The sequence below is a fragment of the Prionailurus viverrinus genome, chromosome A1, assembly GCF_022837055.1.
Source record: "Prionailurus viverrinus isolate Anna chromosome A1, UM_Priviv_1.0, whole genome shotgun sequence".
Classification (NCBI taxonomy): Eukaryota; Metazoa; Chordata; class Mammalia; order Carnivora; family Felidae; genus Prionailurus; species Prionailurus viverrinus.
This window is the reverse complement of record NC_062561.1, coordinates 118353749-118370606: the sequence shown is the minus strand read 5'-3', so window position 1 is coordinate 118370606 and position 16858 is coordinate 118353749. Positions and strand designations below refer to the sequence as shown.

At 48.7% G+C, this 16858-nt stretch overlaps 1 protein-coding gene across 1 annotated transcript; it reads right to left on the bottom strand.

Annotated features, from left to right (window-relative positions):
• Positions 1-2707: 2707 nt before the first annotated feature.
• On the bottom strand, positions 2708-16528 carry DELE1 (DAP3 binding cell death enhancer 1). Its single transcript, XM_047871652.1, has 13 exons — positions 16385-16528; positions 15622-15736; positions 15404-15527; positions 13298-13445; positions 12197-12358; positions 11853-11941; positions 11655-11751; positions 8828-8970; positions 7645-7803; positions 7451-7543; positions 4787-4952; positions 4022-4252; positions 2708-3285 (listed from the first exon to the last, which is right to left on the bottom strand). The coding sequence occupies exons 1-12, from the start codon at positions 16413-16415 to the stop codon at positions 4023-4025; spliced, it is 1557 nt and encodes a 518-aa protein (XP_047727608.1). The 5' UTR covers positions 16416-16528; the 3' UTR covers positions 2708-3285; position 4022.
• Between the last annotated feature and the right edge of the window lie 330 nt (positions 16529-16858).

Sequence of the window (16858 nt, the reverse complement as noted above, 5' to 3'; positions counted from 1 at the left end):
TTGTTCTAACAAATCAACGGTTCTTAACCTGGAGTCCATGGTTGGGCTTCAAGATCTATAAATCCGCTAAAGTGCATGCAAAATTGAAGGGCTGCATACTTTTGTATGGGAAGGAGTCAGTGCTTTTGCCACATTTTCAAAGGGGGTCTGGGGCCTCAATAAGATTAAGGACCACTGTGATCCTCTCTGTTGGTCCTCGGCTCTGCCTTCTCCGCAGACCCTAAGGAATTCATGGGTAGAGCTGTTTCTGTTCTGAGGCAACTGATCTCTGGTCAGAGTGGGGATGTATGTAGCTGCTCTCGTCTGCAGCATGCAACCAACTCCTAGCATGGGAACACCCAGCACTTTCCCATGAACAGGCTGAGCGACACAGTGTGTATGGCGACAGAATTGAGAGTGCTGAGCAGAAAGGTTACAGAAACTTCTTCGCATCAGCCAAGATGTCAAAGCTGAGACTTCGGACATGCTCAGAACAGTTTTCACCAAGATGGGCTCAATCCCCTGGGATATCGAGGGAGCAGGTAAGCCAGCAAGCACTCAGTTAAATGTCGTCTTAATTTGGAAAGCGCAGAGGGACTTTTTTTTTTTTTTTTAATCAACAGTCAGCCGGTTCTCCAGCACAAGGAGTGTGATGCAGTGCTCACTTGGAGCCTGGGGGCAGCTCAGAGATTGACAGGCAGCCTCCTTGTCTGTCACCCAACTTCAGCTTGGCAGCTCACTGACCCTACCTCTCCTCTGGCTAAAACAAGAGTGAGATGGCAACCACTACCCATGGGACTCCGGAGAGAACTATATCCCAAAAGGAAGACAGGAGGGGGAGGGAGGTGTTTTAGCATGGGCTCGGCCTGGCACATAGTATGCACCAAGAAAATAGGTCAGCCTTTTCCAGCTCCTACTAAGTATGGAGTATGACGTAATGGGGCAGGGGAGGACGGAGGCATGACCAGAAACACTCACTCAACAAACACTTTGTATTTATTGAGCAATTACTAGGTGTCAGAAGTAGCAGTGGGGAGTATACAGAATCATGGATTCGACAAATATTTAAAGCACTTACTATGTGCTAGGTAGGCTTGGTGCAAGGAACTGGGTGGAAAGGGGGCAATGCATAAAATCACTCATTCCTTCAACAGATATTTACTGAACATTTACTAAGTACCCTGCACTGTATTAGCACTGAAGATATAATGAATCGAACAGCGTTGTCTGCACTGTGTCAAGGATCCCTGAAAGCAACATCTCTGGATAAGGGAACTGAGTCAGCACAGCCTCGCACAAAAGTCTCACTGCTGAAGGGCACCAGGTCCTAAAACTTGGGTCACCCTGTACCTAACCCAGGCAGGGGCCACTCCCCTGTCCTCCCCACCTCATATTTCCTTTCAGGGCACTGATGACAAGTCATTAACAATGGAATTGTAATGGCGAAAGCACAGCAGTGCCTGGGTCTGTGGATGAAGGCCCACCCCTTGGGGATGGACGGAGACCGCAGTGACTAAACAGCCAAGGATTTCTGGTCCCTTGACAACATTTCTCTCACGACTCTTCCATCCTGCCTTTCCACAAGGAGAGCTTAAAAATATCCTACCTCCATGTTTAGCACCCCAAATTGAATCAGTACTTAACTTGTAATGACTGAGGGGGAAGGAGAGCTGCATCTGGCCCTCAACATGGGACGCCCGCTGTCCCACGGCTGTCTGAACTGCCACTCCTTCCCCAGAAGGAATCGGTAAGCCAAAATGACAAGAGGAGGGGAGGAGACTGGAGAGTAGGGTCCCACAGGAGGGCAGGAAATGACATTTTACAGAAGGTGCCCCAGGAAGTTTGATCGGCAATCTGTGTGTGGCTGGGCTCTGTGCTTGGTTCAGGCTGGGAAACATGGGGTTAACCAAGTTCTTTACTGCAGGACTTCTTGAAACCTTAAAGATGCTGATGTACACTGTAAATCTATAAAAAAAGGGATGTCTGGTATAGCGTTTCCCAAACTTATTTGACCACAGAAACTTTTTTTTTCTTGCAGAGATTAGTGCATTGTACAGCTTAAAAACCTAACCTTTAACCAATGTGTGTATTTGAGCCCCTACTAGCGTGGGCCTTGTGCTAAGTGCTGAGGATACCAGAATACAAAGACAAGGTCCCAGATCCCAAGGAGACATCTGTGGGAGGCAGCCGCATGAGGGGATGGATCAGTGTGGGGGTGGGAAGGCCAGCGTGCAGAGCAGCTCTGGAAAGGGAGTAGCAGTCAGGGGAGACACTAAAGTTGAAAGAAGTCTAGGGCCCCCATGACAAGAGGAAAGTGCTGGAAAAGTGTGGCAGGAGCCACTGGAGGTTGGTGAGAGGGGTGGGCAGCAGAGAAGACAACCTCCACCCCCAACTCCGTCCACTGTTGAACTGGCCAAGCTGGGTGATCTTTCACATCTGAACAGTTACTAGAGGGTTTGGTCCCTCCCACTCCCTACCCTCAACCACATCCATGCTATTGAATTTGGGCTAACATCCAGAAGCCAGGGAATAGCTATTCACAGATTCAGTAATTGGAGTCATTAGCGTTGACTCAGAAATCATTTTTTCCTAAGTCTCTCCCTTGGAGAAGCTTTTAAGACCCTTCAAATTGGTTAATGGAGAGTTTAGAGATGAGGTGGGAGCCTCTGCTTTCAGCTCCCCCTGCCCCACCCCCGGCTCTCCCCAACATACTCAAAGGCAAGAGTGATGAGATAATCCAGTATCTATTTTATTAAACTCCCATCCATTTCTGGCACACCCTTCACAAACAAAGATCTCAAAATCTACACTTTCCTGCTCCAAGCCTCCACTTACTCCCTCACATTGGAGAGATGTGACAGTAACACATAAAGCTAGTGTGAACTGGCAAAACAGAGCCCTGAGCCAGGAGTCAGGGGGCCTGGTCTTCTCCTGGCCTGGTGACTCATAAAGCCATAAAACCACGGGCAACAGTCTGCCTCATTGGGCCTAAGTGGTCACCAAGGCCCTTTCTGCAGTGAAATGCCCCCCATGAGCTCTGTAGGGTCAAAGGACATACACCAATGCCTTCGGTCAACAACTGAGAAAACAATGTAGTGGGTCAGGTCACTGCTTCATAAGGGGACACGGCCAGGCAAGGTGACATGGCCAGGACCTGGGTCTTTACACACTTTCTTCTTCTTTACTATGCTGGGGCAGATGCTTAAGTTTCTTTGGGAAGTTGTGTAGATATCTGGCCTCTGCTTTGGGACTCAAGTTGTAACAGAGAAGCCACAGGCTCCATCTTTAGGGCTGAAGTGAGACGGTCTGAAAAAGTCAAGCAGACATATTAGGTATGTAGGCAAGAAACTCATTCCTCCCAAATCAGTGATGAAGATGATCCTAACTCCACTGGGGACGAACAAAAGTGAATACGGAAGCCCATCTTGGGAATGGCCTGACTCAGTGTTCCTCAAGTTTTAGCCATTCGTGGAACCACCATGGGTGGGACCTGTGCTCCCTTTTATCCAATTTCACAATGTTTTTCTTTAAATGGATCGTTTTTAATATCTGTGAAACTATAATGTGCTAGTCACATTTTTACATTATATATTAAATATACAACTACTAAGATAGAAAATATTAGAGTACCTAAAATCCTCTTATGAACCACCAGAAGCACATACGTCAGATGTTGGCAAACATCTGTCATGCAGTCTAAGCCTAGGAAACTGACACATGGGAAAGTATATGTAAGTGGTTTACTCAGTCACAGGCTATGGTAAGACTCTGGAACCTTCAGGAGAGTTTTTTACAGGTCACTGAATGAATCCCTTTCGTGCACAGAACCAGAAATAACTATCAATGTTTCCACTGCCCACCTGTGAGGCTACCAACTGGAGGAAAGGTCAAAGTCATTTATTAGCCAGCACTTGAAAATGCTTGAGAACCTCAGCTCTCGCTGGAATGTCCACCTCAGAAAGGGACACTGACACCTATTTTTGTTGCCATCCAACCTGTGCACCCTCCCCACCCCAGCACCAGTAACTATGTCTTATCTTACCTTAGCCAAAACCCAGTCTGACGAGACTCCTTTCCAAAGGATAGTTGTGTGGGGGAAGAGCTCCCCTGGGACTGGCTCCGAGACGCCCACTTCTACAGAGGAGGCCAAGGTTCCCTGTGCTCGAGGCGTGTGGGAGGCGTGAGGCTCCCGCCAGCAGAGTGTTGAGGCTGCAGAGGGAGGGGCTGGAGAAGGACTTCAATCCTTTAACTGCCAAATCGCTGGGCCCCAGGGCTGTGAGGAGAGGTGAGAGCGACTCTTACTCATACTGTGGGTTCTTAACTTTGGAGCAAGGACTTCTTAAAGGGCTTGGTTGCCCCTGGCGTTGTTAACCCCAGCCAGCCCGAGTGACTCAGGAGTGAGCACTCAGAGCCCTCGAAGGGTAATTCAGGGCACTGAGGCAATCTCAGGATATGGTCTCTCCTGAAAAATCCTCAGGGAGGCTACTATTTATTCAACACCTGCTGTATGCCAGGTTGTGCCAAGCCCTCTAGAACCATCTCATTTAATCCTTACAACCGAAAAAGTAAGGTACTAGTAGTACCCTCATTTTCAGAAGTGAAGAACCACGTCATTTTCAAAGACAGGGAGTCGGAGTTCAGTGACATAGCAGGGTTCTTAAAGCTCAGGTGTGTCTGACTCAAAAAGCTGTGCTCTTACCCATTACTGGGGCAAGAAATGCCAAGGAGACCAAGGACTACTGCCACCCCCTTCTCTGTCACAGGGCACTGAGCTCAGGGAAGGGAACTTGTTGGCTCTGACATGCACCTTTAACCACTGCTTCCATGGAAAAGAGGGTCCGCAACCTTTCCCGGGCAGGTTCATTGCCCAGAGCCGCTGACTGCTGATAACATCTTATAGCCTCTCCCAGATTCCTCTGCACACCAAGGCCCTTCTCATAGCAAATTCCCAAGTGGTATCTGCTCTGTGAGTCCTAAAAGGGAAAATAGACAGCTGTACAGATATGCACACATGCAGGAGAGAAGAACTGAAATGCTAAGGCAAGAGGAAGGTGGGGTAGTCGGGCAAGCTGGGGCTTCATCCATATAGGTTCAAGGTCCAGTCCCAGTCCCCTCTGTACCAAGGGATCTCAAGTATGAAAAGCCAGAGGCCCAGAGTGTGCCCAACACAGAGGAGCCGGGGATCCCTCTGCCCAGGGAGATTCGAGTGGCAGTGTGGCAGCCTCTCGCTGAGGCTGATGCTGAAGGCAGACAGAAGTGACGGCCACAGGAACGACCAACCCAACTGTGGGGAACCTGGGAGTCAGGCTCCTAGTTAGGCTAGAAGAGCAGGAGCCAGGGTAGAGGCTAGGCTTCTCAAAGGCCCCAAATGCCTTTCTGAATCTCTGCCCAGGGGCTGCAAAACATACACTACAGAGAGTGTCCCTCCTTTGAAAGGTTAAAAGTCTAATAATCCCTTGCCCAAAATGCTGGATCCTCTCTCCTCTCACTGAAAACTATGATCCTTAGAGAGGCATTAGCAGGTAGGGCTTAAGAGAACAACCTATATAGCCAGACTGTCTGGGTTCCAATCTTGGCTCTACCACTTACCAGCTACGTAACCTCAGGCATATTATTCTATGCCCCTGTGCCTCAGCGTCCTCATCTATAAAGTGGGAAATAATAATAACACCCACCTGATTGAATTGTTATGAAAATTATATGTGTTAATACATTATAAGTGCTTACTGTTATTATTATTTTCTTCTTATTTTAGTTGCCCTAAAGAGATTTTATTTTATTTTATTTTATTTTTTAAATTTTTTTAACGTTTATTTATTTTTGAGACAGAGAGAGACAGAGCATGAACAGGGGAGGGGCAGAGAGAGAGGGAGACACAGAATCTGAAACAGGCTCCAGGCTCTGAGCTGTCAGCACAGAGCCCGACTCGGGGCTCAAACTCACAGACCGTGAGATCATGACCTGAGCTGAAGTCAGACGCTTAACTGACCAAGCCACCCAGGTGCCCCACCCTAAAGAGATTTTAATCTCTCCTTCTTTACTGGAAAATTACTATATTCAAGCACCCAACTTAAAAAACAAACAAACAAAAAACTCTGTTGATTCCCAACCATGGTCTCACTTCTCTTCTAATTTCCAGAGTCCAATTTCTTGAGAGAGTTTCTGTAACTTGCAGGGCAAAGTCTATGTAATAAATATGGTAGACTCATGACCGTAGACCAGCTTAGAACACAGCGCTGCACATTCCTAAGGCCAAAACAGCCACCCTGCAACACTGCTCAGTACAAACCTAGAAAGACACAATTACTCCCGGGGGGTGGGTGTGTGTGTCAGGACCGTGCCCAACACCCTCTGTGCATTTCTCCCAGCGTCCTGACCGAAGTGGACTAAGGTGCCCTCAGGCATGTCTAGCACATGAGACGGTGAAGCACACTCAGCCCGAGATAGAGCTGGGACTCCATCAAGGAAGGCAGGCACAGAGGCAGTACTAGTTGGTGACACTGGTCCCCTTCTGAAAGCTACTACAGGTAACAGAGTAAAAACAAAAAAGTATTCTGATGCCCAAGAGTCCAATCAGGTACCACTGTGTTGGCCAGAATACACCGAGAATCAGCAGCCCCAGTGCAGGGAAATTCCAGTACATGCACATGGCTTGCTTTAATCCACTACTCCTGATCTTTCAGCACGCAGTGCCCAAAAAAGTCCTGCTCAAGTACATTTCAGGAATACAGCAAACCACAGACACCTTTTTGGTGATTCACACTGAGGTGAAGCTTTGAGATCACCTGCACTGAAGACACCTGTTTAGTGCAGCATTTCCCAAACCCATCTGACCATGTTTTCCTTCCTATTATAAACACCCCATGAAACTAACACTCTGGGGAACAAACTCACGGTCCTGCAGCCTGGATGCCAAGGCCCCCAGACACCTGCCACCCCTGAAACTGTGCAGTGTCTTCTGACTTCCCCAAACTGCACCGTCCATGAGGGTGCACCTTCTCTGTGCTCAACTGACCAAGCACTCACACACCTGCTACCTCAGTTAGATTTTGATCCTCACAACAACACCTGTGAAGCAGTCGACAGGTGAGGCAGTCATTCCATCGCAATTTTCCAGATGAGGAGAACAAGAAGTGACCGGCTCAGGAATATGCTGGTAAGCGTAGCAACTGGCTCTGCAGTGAAACAGGCCCTGCTCTGGAGCATGCAGTCATTTCTGTGGTGCAAATACTCCACCCACAGCTGATTTTAAACTACCGACAGCTCTCACAGATTGCTGTCAGCCAATTCCAGGGCCCCACTAGACCTGCCCAAGGGTCACACAGTAAGTCAGCAACAGTTAAGACCTGAAGCTTGGCCCAGCGTTCCTGTCAACCCTCTCCTATGCGCAGCAGAGCCTGGTACCAGTTCCAAGATTCCCTCTTTCAGCAGACTCGATCCCCAACATGTGTGGACACTGGCAATCCCATACCCCATTGTTGGCCGCAAGCCAAAGGTATTTCACAGCTCTCTGCTCATCCAGGTGTGGCTCCTTGGTGAAAAGCACCCCGAGGAAAGCTTGAGCCTGTGGTTCAGGAGGAAGGAAAAAGGCATTTTCATCACTTTCAGGCCCCGCATACTCTAGGAGCCCAGGAGAGACTCCCCACCCCTACCCTGGGCACTCACCTCTCTCAAGCCCGAGTGTGCAGCCTGCTTAAGCATGGACACTGCCCTCTGGCACTCAGGATCCCAAGTGGAGGCTGGGCCTTGCAACAGGCACCTGGCGTAACGGTACTGAGCCAGGCGGTGACCCTGGCTGGCAGCCAGCTGGTAAAAAAGAACTGCCTGGGACAAAGGGAGAGACACCTAATCAACTGATACCTCTGCAAGCCAGCCTTCTCTTTGAGCGAAATTTGTAAAAACTATTTTAATTAAATAATACATCATCATTACAGATTCATCAGAAAATAGATAAGCCAAAATTGCAAAATACAGATAAACCAAAAATGGAAACATAAAATCCCCCCCCCAATCCTGCCTCCTAAAGATCATTCTCTGTTCACTTTTACTTTACAGCTTTGCAAATTTCTTCCCACATATATGTGTATTTATACATGTACACATATACACGCACACACACATATACATATAAATGTGTGTATGTGTGTGTGTATAGGGAGAAACAGAGAGAACATTCATACTTTTGTAATCTATTTTTCCATTTAACAATACACCATGAATATCCTTCCCTGCCAGTAAACATAGATCTAGTGCATCATTTTTTAAAAATATTTACTTATTTTGAGAGACCAGTGCAGGAGCAGCTAGAGAAGGAGAGAGAGAATCACAGCACAGAGCCTGGCATGGAGCTCAAACTCAGGAACCGTGAAATCATGACCTGAGCCAAAATCAAGAGTCATATGTTCAACCAAATGAGCCACCCAGCTGCCCTTGGTGCATCATTTTTTAAGGCCCACATAGATATTATTAACCAACTTACTATTGAATAACTTCAAGTTGCTTTCCCTTTTTTTTTTTTTGCCATCATATACAATTCTAAGAAAAGTACGTTCTTATATATATATAACATCTTTGCGTACTTATCCTACATTTTTACAATGAATTAATCCATTCATCAAGGTAAGGTTCTAGGTCCTGAGGATACAGCTGCAAAGAAAAAAGACAAGGTCCCTGGCCTCCTTCTGAATCTAAATTCCTGCAAGTTAGAAGCTCCTGTCTTCTTTTTCCCTCATGGCTGGGAGAGAGAAGGTGAACTCTCCCCAAGCCCTCCTGCCGCTCATTTCTGGAGGTCAACTTTGGGCAGGGCAGCTCAGGAGACAGGCCTGGGGACAAAGAGGAGGTGCAGTACCTTGCCAAGGTCCCGGGGGGTGCCTCTGCCATGCTCATGACACAAGCCCACATTGTACTGTGCTTTGCTGTAGCCACGGTCTGCTGCTTTCTGGAAGTAGGAAAAGGCTGCCGTGTAGTCCCCATTCCTCATGTTCTCTGTCCCTGTAAGAAAGCACAGAGTGTAAACACAACTTCCTCTGTGAACCTCCCCACATCCTTGGCCAGATCCTCATAAGCTGCTTCCTTTCTTTTTTGTGCTAGACACTCTGCATATGTTTCCAGCCTCCGAATATTTCACTGGTTTGCCAGAGACATCAGTGGGTTCTGCCCTCCTATACAACATCCTCCTCTTGGTACCAGCACCCCAGTTTTCCTTGGAGAGCAGCCCTCCTCCCCGCTGCCCAGTGCTATCAATCGTTGTGCTATGCTCTTCCCAACCAGTAAGTCCCTCACTCAGGAATCTGAATCCTGATCTGGTTGAGGCAGGAGAGAAAATAGCTTTTGCAGGTTTATTCTGACAGCAAAACTCTGAAGACACTGTCCCTCAGTTACTGCCGCCTGGATCCCCGGACCTTCTCTATTCCTGTCCTGAGATTTGGCAGATCAACAGATCCCAGTAGATTCCTTTTGTGCTTAAGTTAGCCAGAGTGGGCTTAGGCTGCTTGTAATGAACTATATCGAATTGATAACAGCTGATACTGTTAATCCTCCTTTAGGGGGAAACCGTGAGAGAGAAAGTAAGACAGCTGTGACCTGAACTCAGGTGTGTCCGGACAGCAAAACCCACGTTCCGTTTTATCATCCAAACAAATGAGCAAACAGAAAACACGGACAGGGCTGGGCACAGCCAAGTCCCAACTCAAACCTTTGCTCAAGTTGTCTCTCCTCCCTGGGCTATCTTTCTGCCTCCACCATCAGACTTTCCCATTCTGCCTCTGCTCTGGAAGCTTCAGACCACACTCAGGCTTCAAACACTCTTTTTACTCAGTATACAAGCCTTTTTCCATGAACTAAACTGTTTCCAGAGTACAAGCTCTGTCTCCTCAATTAGACTGCAAAATCCTGGAGGCAGAAGCAGAAAAAGAATGTAGAAGAAATAACTTCGCATAGGGTGAAAGCTCTATACAAATGCAAAATATGATGATGGCTTGTGCTCCCTTTGTGTTCTGCCACACTGCTCAGCATTGCTGAATAAATGAATATATGAATGAAGGAATGGGCAAGAAAATCCTCAGAAGAGACTGTCGGCCCATCAAAATCACAAAAAGCTAATGAGGTAGAAGCCAGGTTCCATTCAGCGAGCAGTGAATTAAAGTTACCTCCCTGCTGCCTAAAAATTTGCTGTCCAGGATGCACAGAGCCCTCTGCCCTTGAGAAGACTCAAGAGGGCAAAGGATCCCACCCCTGTCCCCATTGTCCACACTGGCTCCTCGATCCATCTCTCTTCTCTGTCCCCTCTGCCTCTAACCTAGACCAAGCCACCATGACACTTTGCTATGCCATCAGTAACAGCTCCAACCCAGTCTCCTGTTTCCTCTGGCATGCCTGCACTCCACATTTGTCCACACAACAGCCAGAGAGATCTGAAAAAGTACATCAGATCATGTGACTGCCCTCCTCCTCTTCCACTGTAAAACCCTCCAATGGCTTCTGATCTCCCTTAGAAAATCCACACTCCACAGTGGCTCAGAAGGCCCTGCCTGACCTATCCCCTTCCTCCTTCTCTCACTTCATCTGTTTCTACTCTCCTGGAGATTTTTAAGTTGCAGCCACACTCATCTTTCTTTTATTCCTTTCACAAGCAAAACTCAATACTGCCTCAGGACCTTTGTACTAGTTGTTCCCCCTGTTTGGAAAGCTATTTCTCTATACAGAAACAAGACTGGCTTGTTTTTGTCAGTCAGGTCTTGGCACAGAGTTCTTCCCATCAGTGAGGACTTCCAAATCAAAAGCTGCTCCTTCCCCGAGTCACTGACACATTCCCCTGTTTACAATTCTAAAATTCACCATCATCTGAAATTCTTTTTTATTTATTTGGCAATGTTTTATTCTTCTCCCCCTCAATTCACACATCAGCTCCATGACAGTAAGAACTCTGTCTCATGAATCACTGTATCCCTGACACCTAAAATAGGGCCTAGAAAAGGTGAATGCTTAACAGCTTTGTGCTGAAAGAATCCCACCTTCTCATGCACCTGCCCAATACACTCCAACAGATGCTGTTGGCAGTCTGGGTCGCTGCATTAAAAGGCCTGAAACTTAAGCCAAGTCACTGCAGAGAACAAAACAAGTGGTGGAGGGGCATCTAGAGTCTCCAGGGGTGGGTAAGAGTTCCTGTCTGTGCATTTGAGAGCCTGCTCCAGACCTTAGGAGTCTCTTCTCACCTAAACGTGTCAGAAAACGCAAGGTATCCTCCCAGATTTCTCTTCTGCTTCTTACATAGTAACAGAATGTTCAGGTAAGCACATGGACATTAAGCTAGAGACTACATTTCCCAGGCTCCTCTGTGACCAGGTGTGGTGAGAGGCCTACATCCTGGACACTGATTTGTGCAACTTTCTAAGTGGGGAAGGAGTAGTCCTTTAGCTTTCCCACCTATCCCCTTCCAGAAAGAAAGCTGCAATAGCCAAACAGGACCTTGAGACGGAAGTCAGTTTTAAGAATGGCAGAATCATGAGGATGGGTCCCTGACACCACTGTGCCACCATGCCAGGTCTAGTCTAGCTACCCGGGAGAAGATAAATTCTTTCAATTTAAACCACTCCCTGCCCTAACTCTGTTTGACCAACCCCATACCCTTTCCGTTCTCCCATCCGCCTGCCTTGATGCAAGGTCCACCCAGTTACCCAGGAAGTTGAAAGCAATGGAAACACTGAGCTGGAAGAGCTGCTGAATGGAAGTCACAGCCTCCTCGAGGGAAAGAGTTTTTGATTTATCTTGTTCCTGGGGAAGAAATATAAAGACTCATCATGGGAGGGTTCACTCAAACTGCAACCTGCCCAGGGGAATGTGCTGAGGGTCTGGAGGCCACATCTGAACCATACCTGCTTTTGTCCGGTGGGCACAGGCTGGGCTGGCTTTGCCCCGGATCTGAAGCTACTGCTGGCATGCAGGAAGCCGAGATCACTAGGGTCTGCAAGGGAAATGGGTGACACCCAGCCAGGGTAAAGGAGAAAGTGTGGTTTCTCCTTTTCTCCCACTGCCCCAGTCTCCCTGGCCCCTCTGGCCAGCACCACCACCAGGAATCAAAATCATTCAAAGGGCCCCAGAAAGCATGGGCCCTCACAGGAATGACAATTTCCTTATCTGGCATAAGCAGCAACAAATGTGCATCTGCCCAGTCCCCACCCCCTCTACCTCTGGCTGACTCTAGGTGGTGAAAACATACCTTCTTCAGAGAGACCCTGAAGACCAGATGCCCTCACGGAGCTGTATGAAGAGAGGTTCTCAGGCTGAGTGGAGGGTTCTTCCTGGCCCAGCCTGGGTTCCCTAAGGCCAGTGTGCCTGGCAGCTGGGCCATCAGAGCTGGGGAGAATGTGCCTCCGGAGTGCTGGAAAGACCCAGTAAGAGTAGTCACATCAGAAGGGGATCAGCTCAGTCTGCTCAGGCTCGACTGAGTGTTCCCTGAGGTTCGGCGGAAGAATGTGGAATTTCCTCCTTCACACACCTCCACCTCCTCCTCCAATTCCTTTGCTGGGGTCAAGAGGGGCCTATATTTATGCTGATCTCCTGCCCTAGGTATAAATGCTTCATTTGCCTGAATTCTTCCAGTGGCAAGGAGGCATCTACCTCACTCACAGTTGTAGCCCCGACACCTGGCACTCTATTTGATAGTAATATTGATAATGATTATAAGCATAAGGACAAGACCTTAAACTAATACTTACTGGGCACTTACTGTGTGCCAGGCACTGTTCTAACTCGTTGACAGGTATTAACTCATTTAATCCTCCCAAGAGACCTATGAGGTGGGTTTTATTATTATCCCATCTTATGGATGAAAAAATTGAGGCACGGGGGAGTTAAAAGTGACTTGTTCAGGGACACAAGACTAGTATGCACCAGCTATGGGGCCTGAACCCTGACACTAACTCCAGGGCCTTAACCCCTGGGCTGTATCGCCTGTGTACCATGGTACATAGTAATTATTCAATGAAGATTCACTTAGTAATGAATGACTGACCAGAGAATGACCTGAAGGGTCATGGGTGAAAGGTAAGCAGGAAGCCACACCCAAGATCTAAAGCAGCCTCGATCCCTGTGGGGCTCCCTTCATGGAAGGGGAGGGGAGGACATGGGAGGACACTGAGGGGCAGGGGTGGTCCACACCCTGGGTGGGTAGAACTTCCTCACATTCCCCTTCCTCTGACTTCAGATAGGAAAGGCAAGGAGCTGCTGATGGCTCTTTTCCTGAGGTGTGTCCAGAGATGCTTCCTGGCCTAGAAAAACTCCCAGCCTAGCCCTCCTGTCCCTGGGACTGAAAACTCACAGGAGCGTGGATGCCACAAGGGAGATGAGAGGAAACAGTCCAGGGGTCTGCGCCAAGAGCGGTGCTCTGCTTGTCGAGGTCCTGCTGGCAGGGACGACTGGAAGTGGATCTGCCTTGCCAGCTGCAGGGCCAGCACGGCCAGAGTGCCCTGGGAAAGACAGCACACTGGGGACCCAGCTTTGCACCAGTTACCTCCTTCAGTCTCACCCTTCAGCTCAAACGCCACTTCCTTGGGAAGCCTTTCCTGACTCCTGGCTGAGGCCAACTAATACCCTCCCGGTGCCCAAACTTGCCTGGTAGAGCCCTGATCACACTGGTACTTAAGTAATCACCTCGACAATTATTTAGCTAAGGTCTGTCTCTCCTGTTAGTCTCTAAGCACCATGAGGACAGGAATCATGTCTGTTTTGTTCACCCATGTATCCCTGGAGCCTAGGAGAACGCTAAGATGTAGCACTAATAAATACACACATGTATTTATTACATGCATAAGGAGTGAATGAATAAAGTCTAAGCAGGCAAAAAGATAATGTGGTAAGCTGGGGTTTGGCCACAAATGCAGTGACAGGTCAGGGCTCACCATCAAGTTCATTCTCTTTCTCTGGCCTGAGGCACAACTCTTCCTTTCTCTCTGACCAAGCCACCCCACCACAGACACATTCACACATACAGGCTTGTTGAAGGTGTCTCTTCTCTGACAGGTGTGTGGAAAACCTAAGCTAGCTCCTAGCTCAGAGACTGCTTGGTTTTCCCTGCCCCTTCCTGTCCACACCCAAATACCTGTTTATTACAACAGGCGCTGGGTACACTGGGAAAGATGATAGTCACATCTCTGTCCTTATGGACTTTATATCTTCACTGAGGGAGAAAGACAAAATTCACGTACACAGAGAAATAAATGTAACAACAACAAATTATGCTAAATGTAAAAAAAAAAAAAGAAAGAAAGAAATCAGGAGTTTACACAGAGCATAAGAGGGAGGTCTGACAAAATAGGGCATTAAGGATAGCCTCTCTGTAGGCGTGATGTGTGAGCTGAGGCCGGAAGGAAGAGAAGGTGCCAGCATGTAAATAACAGAGACGTGTATCCAGAATACTGGGACAGCTCATACACTTTCACAAGGGCAACAGTGACACAGCTGAGGGACAGCATCAGGACCCCCAGAATCCAAGCCCAGATTCTAGAAGGACTCACTGTAGAATAGCTCTAGGGCTCAGATCTTTGACAAAATGAGAAAATGCTCCCCTCTCCAAAGTATGTTATACCCCTAGTCCACAGCACCAGAGAGAAGTGGCCCTACCATGGATACATTCCAGGCTCCATTCCGCTGATGACACCAATTTACAAATAAGACAACTGATGCTCGGGGAAGTCAAGTCTTGCCTAAAGCACACAGCATGAAAGTGACAGGGATGAGATGTGACAGAAATGAGAGTGATGTGTGCAGAACCTGGATGACAAAGATTCTGCCTTCTTGGACCTAATGTTCACTACTGAGCACCTAACTTTATACATCAGAGTCAACAAATATTTATTGTTCTGTACTGGGATCTGTACTAGGTGCTTTTACAAAGCCACACTAAGTAGAGCAACCAATCTGTAGAGCATGGTAGCTAAGAGCATGAGCTCCAAAATAAAACCTGGTTTCTCTACTTAAGAGCTGTATGGCCTTAAGCATGTTACCTAAAGGTCCAGAGCCTGAGTTCCCTTATCTATAAAACAGAGATTATATTTCCCTCGCAAGATTTTTATAAGGATTAAACAAGATAACGCATACATAATATTCTACATTAATATATAACATGTTAGCTATTTAGTATTATTCATTGATAACATCTACCTTGTTCTCAGCTGTGTCACAAGTGCCTAAAAAAAATGCCTGGCTCAGAGAAGGTGTTAAATAAATGTTTACTGAATGAAAGGAGAAATAGGGCAGAGGGGAAGAGGAGCCGCAATATCTCCCCCAAATATGCCCCAATGACATGGGTTACTCACATTTTGAGTGTGGGGACAATGATGCCCTAGCTCTTGTTTCTAGGCTTTATTACCATGCAGGATCATTCTCATCCACACAGAAGGTCAAGGACAGAGCTGGGAAGCCTTACCCATGATATGGCATCCCACAAGGTGTTTGGGGAGACACGGGCAGACATCCACTGGAAGGCATCCTTCCATCCATGAGACCTTGGGCCCTTGTTCGTGCCTGGGCCTGGGCCATGGGGGCCTGACCTAGATGAGGCAAGAAAAGCTATCAAGTTATATCCCAAGTGGAAGGAGTGGGGGGTAAGGGGAAGGGATGGGTGACGGAATGGTAATATCTCACCTGTCAAAGCTGGGGACAGGGACCAGCAGAGTGGAGGAGGCAGCCTGAGGCTCATTTGGGTTGGTAGACTTTGGAGTCAGCCCCCGGAAGCCGGGTCCCAGCAGACGGGGAAGAGCTATGTATAATAACAAAGATCAATCATCTCAACATGCCCACCAATCTTCCCTCTGTTCCTTGACAGAGCCCCACTCCTGGAACCCAGGAATCACTGGCATCTGCCACTGCGTAAGTTCTTAAACAAGGACATAAGTGGGAATCTTTTGCCTAGTACAGTTTCTGAGGTGCCACCCAGGCCAATAAACCAGGATCATCCAGGGTATATTCTGAAAATGCTCCCCGGGTGACTCTGATGTCCTCCCAGGGCTGACAACCACCATTATGAAATTACCAGACATTCCTACGCAAACTCTCCCTCAATGTTTGGAGCGCCCTGACTCTAAATCTTGCCTCTTTTCATTGGTGCCGCACTCCATTGGCCACTACCCACCTTTCACGAATTCGGAACACCAGCCATTTGACCCCTCCCCCTTTAGATAGCCCCACCCATCTCCGTGGCCCTAAGCTCCACCCTCTTCCCCACGAGCCCCATTCACACCTCAAATTCTAGCAGCCCCTGACCAGCGGGCGTAGCCCCGCCCCCGTGGGCCCCGCCTTTCCTCAGCTTTAACCCAGCCCGCTCAGGCTTCGGCTCAGTCCTCCGGCCCGCCCTTCTCCAGTTCGGAGTTTCAGCTGCTTCTCGACGCGCGGCTCCGACGCCCCCTACCTCTGCCCAGGAGTCCCGGGAGGCGCCACATGTCGTCGCCAACAGCATAGAGAGCTCGCAGTCCAAAGAGCGAGGCCAGACCTACGGGCGGCGGCTAGAGAGGCCGCTGTCGCGCCCTCCGAACGGCGGAGTCCCGAGGAAGCTTCCAGCCAGCCAATTAGAAAGGAGCCTAGCCGGAAGACCGGCGCTGCGCGAAAGGAAGTGGGGGCTGGCTGGGAGGTGAACTGCGGCAAGGGCATGGACGTGGGCCCGGCCTACCCTGGAAGAGGCGTCGCTTGCCGCCCGCAAGAGAGTGGGGAGAACGCTCAGCGGTGGGGGGGGGGGGGGGGGGGGGGGTCGCAGGTGGCGAAGCCGAACCGAGTCGGAAACTGGACTGTGGAGAGGCGGGGCTAAGGGCGGCCTCGGTAGCGCAGGACGACCTTGCAGACACCGTGGAGACGCGAAAAGGGGAATAGTGTACCCCAGCCCCGCGCC